Below are 12,110 nucleotides of genomic sequence, written 5' to 3' on the forward strand. Positions count from 1 at the left end.
AGTGAATCCAGAGAGATTGAGATCGATCAAACAATTTCGGTGAACATGGTGTGTTAAGGAAAGCTGGAAGAGATTGTTAGGAGAACCAGTCTGAAAGGTTTCTTCATGGTGGGGACTGTAAGAGATGACATTGGTTAATTGATTGTTGAGCTTTGGGTGACGTAGTCAATAGGAATACCCTGGACACAGGTAGGAAACGCAAGGAAAAATACTGGGAGGGAACATTGGGGGGAAATCTCAAAAACCAAACTCACTGCTGATTCATGGTGACCCTTTAGGATAGGGTAGAAGTGCCCCGTGTGGGTTCCTGTGGTTATGACTGCTTATAGGAGAGAGTCCCATCTTTCTCCTGGATCAGGAAAAAGAGGTATTAAGACTTTTATAATTAGAGGCCGAAGGGGAATTTTTAGACATATATAATTTTCAAGTATGTTGCATATGTGTAGGAAACGGCATTTGGAATGTTCAAAAAGCAACAAGTCTATACAGCAGACCCATTGCTAAAGCTAATTCTTCAAGAGGAAAAAAAACAGCTATGAACAGACTGCTTAGTTTACCTGAACTATTACATCCCCTCAAAGTTCAGGCACAAGACCAACGGTTTTAATATTTGTCACTATTCTGTGTAACTTAAGTGCAATGTCTGTAAGTTGTAAACAGTCTATAGACGTATCTTAAATATGCTTATATAAAATATAATGCATCTGTGAGTTATATATTATATACCATAAATCTCATTTAGTTGATCCATATTTGAGAGTAAGTTTACTAACGGATCTTCATTATTAAAATGTGTTATTATGTCACATTTTAAGATCAGAGGACAGATCATTTGAGCCTCAGCTAAAATTAAATCAGCTTGTTTGTGATGCTTACTTGCCTCTCTCCTGTGTTATCTTTGTTCCATCATTCTTACCCTTCGGTTGTAGGTTCCTTCAATTGCCACAGTGGAACTGTGCTCACCATGGGCCCATTAGGTTCAGAGACTGATGAGAACCAAACAGTGGAAGAAGTGAACGTGGAGTCATCTGGGCCAAGGCAGACCACTCCTGGAGAAGAGTTGCCCCCAGATCCTGAGCCGGAGCTGATAGACAGCACTAAACTGGTTGAGGTACAGGTTGTGCTCATACTGGCATATTCCTCCATCATCTTGCTTGGGGTGATTGGCAACTCCTTGGTGATCCACGTGGTGGTCAAATTCAAGAGCATGCGGACAGTCACCAACTTTTTCATCGCAAATCTGGCTGTAGCTGACCTTTTAGTGAACACCTTGTGTCTGCCCTTTACTCTCATCTATACATTAATGGGGGAGTGGAAAATGGGTCCTGTCCTATGTCACCTGGTGCCCTATGCCCAGGGCCTGGCAGTACAGGTATCCACAATCACCTTGACAGTCATTGCCCTGGACCGGCATCAATGCATTGTCTACCACCTGGAGACCAAGATCTCCAAGCACATCAGCTTCCTGATCATTGGCTTGGCCTGGGGCATCAGTGCTCTACTGGCAAGCCCCCTGGCCATCTTTCGGGAGTATTCGCTGATTGAGATAATTCCAGACTTTGAGATTGTGGCCTGTACTGAAAAGTGGCCCGGTGAGGAGAAGGGCATATATGGAACTGTCTATAGCCTCTCCTCCTTGTTAATTCTCTATGTGTTGCCTCTGGGAATTATATCTTTTTCTTACATTCGCATCTGGAACAAACTGAAGAACCACGTCAGGCCCGGGGCTGCAAATGACCACTACAATCAGCGAAGGCAAAAAACCACCAAAATGCTTGTGTGTGTGGTAGTGGTGTTTGCGGTCAGCTGGTTGCCCCTCCATGCCTTCCAACTCGCTGTTGACATTGACCACCAGGTGTTGGACCTGAAGGAGTACAAACTCATCTTCACCGTGTTCCACATCATCGCCATGTGCTCCACCTTTGCAAACCCCCTCCTCTACGGCTGGATGAACAGCAACTACAGAAAGGCTTTCCTGTCAGCCTTCTGCTGTGAGCAGAGGTTGGACGCCATTCATTCAGAGGTGTCTGTGACCTTCAAGGCTAAAAAGACCTTGGAAGTCAGAAAGGAGAACGGGCGCCATGACTCTTTCACAGAGGTTACTAACGTCTGAGGCAGCAGGTGTTTGCAAATAGATGAGTACATTCTGACCAGAGCTGGAATCCTGGCGGATGAAGGCCTCCTGATTTCTCATTTTAAGAAACAAAGTGAGCACCTGGATCAAGGCGTCGACCTTGTAGTTGCTGGAAAACTGACTAAACCACTTAGGTGAAATTCTCCCACGTAAAGAGAGGGCAACACAATGAGGGAAAAAGAACTTTGCTTTAAGTTGATTGCTTGCTAGGTTGGCTTGTGAGTAAATGCAAAGGGAAACTCTTGAATGTTTTGGAGAGCGAAGTAAACTTGAATAAAGAAACTCTTTGTGTTCGAATGCAGCCTCAGCTTTCAATAGAAAGGAGAAATAAACTGGCTTCCAAATTGCATCGGGACCTGGAATGTGGGTACTGTATTTCCCTCTGTTCTGATGAAAAGACCTCCAAAGGGGAATTTCTCTAGGGAGTCAAGTGTTCCCCTTTGTAGCATTTGGTGTTCTTTTCTTTTCGGAGGACTAAACCCAACAAAGAACGTTTCAGGTAAACGTTGCCAACTATTTGGGTAGCTTCCATGAAATAACCCGAGATTTGCTATACAATTAATATTTTGTCAAATGATGGAAAAAATGCTTAACATTCAGCCAGACAAGTGTTCTTAATGCCAAATTCATGTTGGATGATTGAGAACTTTCTTTAACTCAGAACCAGAATCTGTCTTTCAGAATTACAGAAATGTAAACCAAAATGTAAAGTCTAATTTTAAGTTGCTTCTGCTTTACATAGATGCTATTTAGAAAGTGAAGAAGCATTTAACATAAAGAATTTTGTTTGTTACTAATTGTTGGAACGTGTGTCTTTTCTGTTATGATTCCCATATTGGAACTGAGTTTATTATCACTAAAGATTAGATTAGAAAATAGTTTTTCTAACATTTTACATTTCTCGGTTATTTGTAAGCCCTCCCACACCCACATTTTTTTTGCATCGGTACATAGCTCTGATATGTTTATATAACACTACAGTGTTATTATCTTTGACATCGATTCCCATGCACCCATTCAAGATAAATACATGAGCATAATTTCATCAAAATGGAGCCTATCTGGTAAGAAATATTAGAAATACCAGATTAATTCCACCTTGTAAAGTGTTTGTTTGGAAAGTTTAACAAAAGTTATTTATCCTCTTCTCAAAATGATTAGCCAAAGCTTTGGAATACATCCACACATCACCCACAATTAAAAGTACTGGAATACCTCATATAGATACAATCTTGTTCATTTAATGCTTCTATGAATATAACTTTATTTCAATAACAACTGCAGATGCTTAAAAGCTTTTAATGTTCATGAAAAATAAATGAGAGGTTAAGTAACTACTTTCGATGCTGTTAAAGAACTTACTGTGATCACAATTTTGTAAGAATGATTAAATTTGTGAAGATTACATAAATTTTAGATACATTCAACATCAGGATTACATTTAATTGTAACCTTTCATTGTATGGACTAAGGAGTATTATTTGTATTTATTGATACAATTTTAATTTAAGTTCCTTCTATGTTGAAAATAAAATACTATTTCTGTAGTGGATGGGAGTGTTGGAACACTGAAAAAAAAATGATGACAAATCCTACACTATGTGAGAGACAGATGAATAAATATATAAAAACAATGTATATCTGTATTATGTCAGATAAGTGGAGAAATAACTTTTCTATTGGACTCAACATACGAGAAAAAGCTTATCCAACAAGAAGCTTTTTGTTTGTTAAAGATCAGTAATGTTATCTAATATGCTAATGGGTAATTCTGGTTTAAGTTTTGTTTTGTTTTTTCTTGGAGGATTTCTTAAGTTGTGGGAAACATATGCTATTATATCTATTGTAGTAAATTATTAGAAACCAATAAATGAACCAGGTGATTTAATTGGCATATATTATTCCTGTCAGTTCATTAACAAACTATCTTTTCATGTAGTGATTTTATCCTTGCAATTAAAAATAATTTGGGAAATAGAGAAATTGTGTGCTATTAAAACAGTGTTGTTTGTCTAAGAATAGAGATGAGACAAGGAGAACGAAGGGCCGGAGGACATCAGCAAGGTAAGCCACCCTTTCTTTCCATGCTGTACGGGAACCTGAGTCCACTCATTTATCCTGATGGTGCAAGTATAGTACAGAGTCTGACGACACCTGAGTTTTCTTCTGAATGTCCATCTGCCAGTCAACTTGGCAGGTCCATATGAATGCCTCACTAAAGATCAAATCTGATGTGTCTCAAACAGGGCAAACCACTAAATAGAGGGTAGATGCATATCAACTTGGGTGATAGGGAAAGCATGCATACAAACATGCATATATAAATCAGAACTTACCACTTTGATCCCTACCTCACCCCATTCCCACTTTGCCCTCCTAGGTTATCAGTCCCATCATGACACTGCTCTCTATCCAGTTCTCAGAAACCTTCAATCCTGGGGTCACCTTTTGCTCTCCCACCTGCTCGTCTCACATTTTCTCATAAACCCCACATCTTGTTTGTTCTGCTTTCCAGCTGGTTAACGGAGTCCCTGTCATTGTCCAGCTGTGATTGCCTCCCCAGGCCTTTGTTGTCCCCCTCTACATCGCGCCTTTTGCTCTCTAAAACAAAGTTTACCCTCTAGCTGAAATGATTTTTTAACTTGAATTTCATTCATATCACTCTTTTTAAAATTCTTCAATGTCTCCTCAATTTTTTGTGAACTCAAAATCATTTTATGACTTGAATGCTATCTTGTACATGGCTGTACCGACATGTTTTATCCCATGAAAATTCTCACTGTCTTCGATTTTTTTTTTTACTAGATTTTAAGCATCATGGGAAGAGGTCACAAACTCACCCAATTGTTGTTATCATAGAGACTTGACGTTTTGGGTACCAATATTATTCAGGTACTAAATTAATAACTATCCATCAAGGAAAACAATCGACAAATCAAATAAATATTAGAGTTAGGGTCTGAATTTATTGGTGTATGATGACGTGACTGTAGATTATGCATAAGGCATAATATTTTCCTGTTACATAACTTATAGGAGTGCCGGTGATGATGTTAAGTAAGTGTTGGATTGGATTGTCAGCGACACGAAAAATGTTAGTTCTGTAGGAGTTCAATAAAGATGAGATTTATTAAAGATGTGTGAGTTTAATGAACACCTGCATAACTGTGAAGTGCCATACAAAGATCACATTTTATTTAGTACCTGATGGCTCTAGATGCATCGAGGAGGCCACGTATATTAATTGAGATTCATATGGGAAAAGCAAAATCACTATTGATATTTCAAGTAGAATGTGAGTTAATATGAAAACACACACACTATTGAATTGGTAACGACTCCTGGTGAACCCATGTCTTACAAAATAGGAATTTTCGGTAGTTTTCTTCACAATAACCTTTATGGAACTAGATCGCTTGACCTTTCTTCCAGGGTTAGGCCAGGTGGGTTCATCCTGTTTTCCCTATCGAGATCTCCGGGTGATCTCCTATGGTGGATCAGTATCTTGTAAAGTCCCTCAAGGGACCAGAGAATTCAAGGTTGGGCAGGTTAAAAGGAGCTAGGAGGAAACAGGGAAGTACAGGATTATAAGAAGCTACTACTGATACCTGAAGCATTAAAAAGGGATGAATGGAAAATCCAGAAGCCTTTGTTAAATTCTCACTACTTTCTACCAATGAAACGGACACCCCTGCTTGCTTCTGACATAGGTACATTTCTAGTTTCCGCTTCTCTTCTACTTTCCAAATCATGTCTGTTGTTTGTGGAATATAACAAAGTGAGGGATTGCTCCTGCCTTTTCACCTCACAAGAAGGTATTTGTTTCAAATAAATACACTGTTGCTGTTCTTGGATCCATTCCCATTGATTCTTTGTACAGTAGAAAGAAACGCCGTCGAGACCCATGGCCTCTTTACAATCATTGCTGTGTTCAAGCCCGTTTGGGGGGCCACTGTTAATTCTTATCCATAGCTGTCTGTTTTGCTAACCCACAACTTTATTGAGCATCGTACCCTCCTTCAGGGACTAGACCTTCCAAGGAGCATGCCTAGAACAGGAAATACAATTTGTCATCCTTCTAAGGGACGTTCTGTCTGTACCTCCTCCAAGGGAGAGTTGTTCACTCTCCTAGCAGCCCACAGTATAGTCAACATTCTTCGCCAATGCTGTGATTTAGAGGTTCTTGAAATTTACTCCTTTTCAGTCATTTTCTTATTTAATGTTCAGCTCTTACATGCATATGAAGAAAACACTTCACCTTAATCTTCAAAGTGATGTCTTTTGCAGCAGATTTGCTCAGTGCAACAGTTTTGACCGCTGCCTCCATGGGTACTGATTTGGGAGCCATGTAAAATTAAACCCTTTCACAAGGAATGAACGAGGCAGCCTGGTGCAGCATAGCGCCAACAGAACACACAGCATTCCTCTAGTTCTGTAATTCCTCCGCCCACTATCATGGCCCCAGTTCTACCTTACTAATCTGGCTAGACTTGAGCATGTACACTGGTACAGAGAAGTAAGAGCTCTCGACACACAGCATCCAGGACAGATAAACCCTTCAGGGGCAGTAATGGGAGTAGCAAGACCGCAAGGGTAGGAGTAGAAGGGGGAGAAATGGAGAACCGACTATAGTGATCAATGTATAACTGCCCTCTCCCCAGGGGGATGAACAACAGAAATGTGGGTCAAGGGAGACAGAAGACAAGTAAGATATGAAAATCACAATAATTTATCAGGGGGCCACGAGGGTGGGATCGTGGGGCAGGGAGGGGATAAAAAGAAGCTGATACCAAGGGCTCAAGCAGAAAGAAAATGTTTTGAAAATGATAATGGTGACGTGAAAATGTGTTTGATACAATCGATGTATGGGCTGTTATAAGAGCTATAGGAGCCCCCAATCAAATTGTTTATTAAAAAATCAAGTGTTTGATAATGTTCATTTTTTATTCACTTATGATCTTTATTGGTATCGATTATCCAGTTATAAGGAATATTTTTCTTGTTGTAAAGTAAATCATATTGAAGGCTGTAGGCTTTGACCTACATCAGTAAGTGTTTCAATTCAGCCAACAACAAAGTTGTGTCATCTGAGTATTATAGATTTCTAATGTCATCCCACTTTATGAAGACAAATGTGATCCCAAGTTTATCCTCATACAGTCTGGCTTCTCATATGTGCTCACCACAGTGAAAGGATATAACTAGTTGTGGGATTCAAATAATTTAACAACTCGTTCACTGCCCTAAGAACAGTTTTAAGTATATATATTTTAAAATATACCAAAAGGTAGTTTATTATTTCATACAGTTAATACTTAAATGGGGACAATAAAAAGGTACACAAAATTAGATTTGTTATAAGAAAATTTTAAAATACTCAACCTGCTGAAAAAAACATTAAATAATACCTGACAAAAACAATAAAACTTTTATTTTAAGACATTTCCATATTGCTGCTTGATTGGCATCCTCCTGCAATATTCTTCATTTTTTCTTAAATAATTTGGCTTATACCATTCATATGTAACAGAAAGGGGACAGTATATAAATCTGGTTCTTAGATGCATAGGGTATAAGTGTAAAGCCCTCCAGTCCTGGGCCCACGCAAGAAAATTCATGAGGAGCAAAAACCTGTCCCCTGCAGTGTTGTCCCCCAGGCCTACCTCCCCAAACCAGTTCCCACACACGCCTAGGCCAGAGGACATTTCCTAAGTTGGCCCTGGCCTCCTGTAGCCCCAGTTCACCCTAACCCTCCCCTGCCCTTGCATGATGACAGATTTTTGTTGAAAAACAATCATCCATCAGGCTCTGCCTGCTTCCGTCATCGAGTTCCTTGAGTATCATTGGCTATCTGGCTTGTCCTCAATTGTCTTTCCACTGTAGGAGCAGGATCCCATTCCTTAAGAGATAGGCCAAATAGACAGTAGTCATTCTGTTTGATGCATTAGGAACAGTTGGCTTCTCTGAACATGCAATGTTCATCTTGGAAAACCCCCTTTCCACTTCTGATCCACGCACAGCCATGGTTCGTACAATATTTTAGCCGTTTGAACACTTTCAGGAATTCCTTAATTCATAATATCTCATGGGAGTATGGGGCATAATATGAAAGTCGATTAATAGATCACCCACCGGTTGTTTGGTAATTTTTGTCTTTACATTTTACGTTTGTTTATGGAAGTAACAAAACACAAAGGGGATAAATACAGAGTATTTCATCAAAAGTATAATGAGTTTTATGAATTTAATAAATATTACAAGCAGGTTCATCTAATTTTTTATACATAAGAATGGAATGCTTAAACATATGGATGGGTGCTTAGAATATACTGTTGCAGAGATGATAAAAAAGAGAAATGTGAACTTGTGATTTTTCACACTGCCCAGCAGCCCACCTTGGAGAGACCCCTGATCATAAGTACAATTTTCACAACTGCTCTAGGAACTACATAAAAAATTCAGTGCTGGTTCTGTGGAACCAGTGTGAACCTGCTGAAGTCCCCCAGGATATCGCGCTGAAAAACACCTTTCCTAATTTTAATGCACTCAGATGCTCTTACTCTTTTTGAATGATTTCCTCTTCGCTTAAGCACAGGTCCTGCCTGAGCACAGTGGATTCTGGATTTCCCAATTTTTACAATTCTACGCACAATTTATAATGATCTGCACAGCTGAATGCATTTGCATAGTCAATAAAACATAGGTAGTCATCTTTATAATATTCTCCGCTTTCAGCCAAGTACTATCTAACTTCTGCAATGATATATTTTGCAGAAGTCCTCTATTTCCTCTCAATATGCTACAAACACTTGGAGTTACAAAGCCAAAGAAGAACACACGTGGTGTAGGTGTATGTTAAGCTGAAAAGCATGAAAAAAAAAGAACAGAAAGAAATGAAGAAAAAGTCAAGCCTCAAAATGTAATATAGGCGAATTCTATGGGCAAAACATTGAACAATACAAGAAGCAAAAGAAAATGGAAGGAATACGCTGGGTAGCTGTACCAGGAAAATCGATTGATGTTCAACCAGTTCATAAGGTATCATAAGCTCTAGAAACTCTAAAGGTATTAGGGAAAAGAAGGCTCCAGGAATTGATAGAATACTACTTGAATTGTTTTATCAAGTTGATGAAGCACAAATTTGTCTATGCTAACACATTTTGAAGACAGCTACCTTACAAACTGAAAGAGATCCATTATCAGTGCCCATTCCAAAGAAATATGACCCAACAGAATGCATAGATTATTGACAACATAAATATCACATACAGGCAAAATTTTGCTGAAGATAATTAAAAATATGTTGAAGTATATCAATAGGAACTTCTACAAGTGGACTTACCATGAGGAATATCATTGCTAAAGTCAGATGAATCTTGGTTAAAAACAGAATACTAGAAAGGGGTCTTGCAAAGGCATTCCCTTTGCTATGCAAAACTTTCAACCGAGGATCACAATGGACGATGAATAACTGTGAAGAATGGGGATTCCAGAACACCTCACTGTGTTCATGCTGAACCAATACCATAGATGGACCAACAGTTCTTTGCACAGAAGGGAATACGTGGTTTTAAACCAGGAAAGCTTTATGTCAGTCAAGTCTATATTCTTTCACCATAATTACTCAATCTGTATGCTGAGCAAATGATCAACACATTTCCTGTCCTGAAGAAAAGAATAATCTGAGAAACTACTAAACAAGGGGTTAACACTTCCCCCCCAAAAAACGCAATTTTTTTCAAAGCTAAGTATTTAATTTTTTTGACAAAACAACTTCATCACTTTCAAAGTACTATCAAGGACACTTAATACATTTGTCAAATCTGTGATTCAATTCTTGGAAACATTTTCCAAACTCATCTGTTTGGATGGCTGACTCACAGCACCTCCTTCGTTTTTTTTCAACTCTTCTATGTCATCAAGTTGCTGCCCTTTCATGTCCCTCTTCATTAGTGGAAAACAAAAGTAAGTTGCACAGAGTGAGGTCAGGTGAATAGGGTGCATGGGGCAAGAAAGGCATGCTATTTTTTTGCCAAATACTGGAGCACTGGCTGTGTGAACAGGTGCATTGTCATGGTGGAAAACCAGTAATCCATCTGATACAAATTAGGCCTTTTTTGTTGCACATTGTTACACAATCTTTTCAACCTTTAAATAGAGAGGTTGACTAACAGTCTGACCTGGTGGAATAAATGCACTATTCCTCTCATGTAAAAAAATAAAAGAGCAGCAGATTTGGGGGGGATACCCCTCATATATGTATGTGTGTATGTGTGTGTATAAGGATGTGTCACTGTGTGTGTTCTCATTGTAAGTGTGTACAGCAAGAGAGAGAGAGAGATTTCAGGGAAGCGGCTTGTGTGGAGGCCAGCAAGTCCTAAATCCATGGGTCAGTTGTCAGACTGCAGGCTTCTCTTGACTTTCTAGTTGCAGGGCATGAAGAATTTCAAATCAACAGATCGTACAGCAGGCTGATGGCTCATAGCCCAAGAACCAGAGGTCAGGGGACGAAAAGTCAGATGTAGAATAGAGAGAACGTTAGCTTTGAGAGGACATCCAGATATATTGAATTCAGGGTACATTATCAAGGAAACTTTTTATACAAGTGATTGCTCACATCAACTCATGAAGTGGAGGTGGTTTACATCTCACAAACCACTGAGAATTATGGCTTAGTCAAGTTGACACATAACCTTAACCGTCATGGCCCTCAAACAGCAGGATTTTTATGCAATAGTTCAGGCGAACTATTTTTTTTCTTGGAATTGATACATAATTTTTGTTTTGGTTTCAAATATAATATTCTGATTCTTATTTTCCTAAAGTATTTCCTGCTTACTTTGCTTACATGCTCTTCTTTACTTAATTTCACCATTATTTGTGGAATTACTCTGCTCACTTGTTAATGTGATATCTTGCTATTTTGAAAATTAAGGAAAAGATTGATTTGCTCGTTATAATATTGCATATTAAAGTTATATGTCAAAATGACTTTATATTTTTTAATTGCTTAATTACCTCCATTCCTCAATTTTTATTAAAGCAAATGACTTACTCTTTTCCAAAGTGTTTTTGCAATTCTAGCACTAAAATTAGTCCACTGAGGACCAGTCATTCTTCCAATTTTCATTGTTTGAATTCACATATCTTGATATACATATTTAATTAGCTGATGCTTAGCTAATAAACATAAAGTTCATCAAAAGACAGATCCAAGGTTATTTAATACATTTACTTTCTTAATGCATTATCAAAATGAAAAGATTAGTACTAAACTAAAATACAGAAATATTTTTCTAAGATTTTAGCCCTTCAGTAATCTCTCTAGTTCTCATTCAAATCTATATTCCTTATAGTTTTTAAGAGATGCAGCTCTGGTGGCAGAATCGAGTGAGCATTGCTCTGCTAACCACAAGGCAATGGCTTAAACCCATAAGCTCCTCTTTTGAAGAAAAAAACTATTTACTCAGGTAAAGAATGACAGCTTCAGAAACCCTACACAGGGTTGGAATTAGATGGCAGTAGCTCTTGGCTCTTCTACTTATTAGTATTAAACATTATTCAATATCTCCTCAATAAATATAGAAAAGAAATACCTTGAATTCACATATCCTTGTCTTGGTCTATAAGTATCTTTCTTTCATTCCCCTCATTTTGAATGTTGTTTTATGAACATAGAATGAGGATAATTATGTTTAGTACAATGAAGAACTCCTAGAATTTTCTGACTTCCAATATTTTGAGTAAGTAAAGATGACTCATTATTCCCCTTCACCCCGCTGCTGTTAAGGCTTTCTCATTTTCCATGGTGTTCCGTTTCTACATGAAGTGACTAGTTGAAAATTTCTTTCTTTATCATAAATTTTAGAGTTAATGTATTTCTCTATTTCATCAGTTTGGAATATTTTTTTTGCCATTTTCTTTTGAAATATTTACTTTTCCAAATTCTTTTGTCATTAAACATATTCTAGAACTT

General features: G+C 38.2%; 1 protein-coding gene across 1 annotated transcript; it reads left to right on the plus strand.

Annotated features, from left to right (window-relative positions):
• The first annotated feature begins 964 nt into the window (after positions 1-964).
• Positions 965-2,113, plus strand: NPY2R (neuropeptide Y receptor Y2). The gene has a single exon (XM_075544729.1). The coding sequence runs from the start codon at positions 965-967 to the stop codon at positions 2,111-2,113; it is 1,149 nt and encodes a 382-aa protein (XP_075400844.1).
• The last annotated feature ends 9,997 nt before the right edge of the window (positions 2,114-12,110 follow it).

Source organism: Tenrec ecaudatus, chromosome 3, assembly GCF_050624435.1.
Source record: "Tenrec ecaudatus isolate mTenEca1 chromosome 3, mTenEca1.hap1, whole genome shotgun sequence".
Classification (NCBI taxonomy): Eukaryota; Metazoa; Chordata; class Mammalia; order Afrosoricida; family Tenrecidae; genus Tenrec; species Tenrec ecaudatus.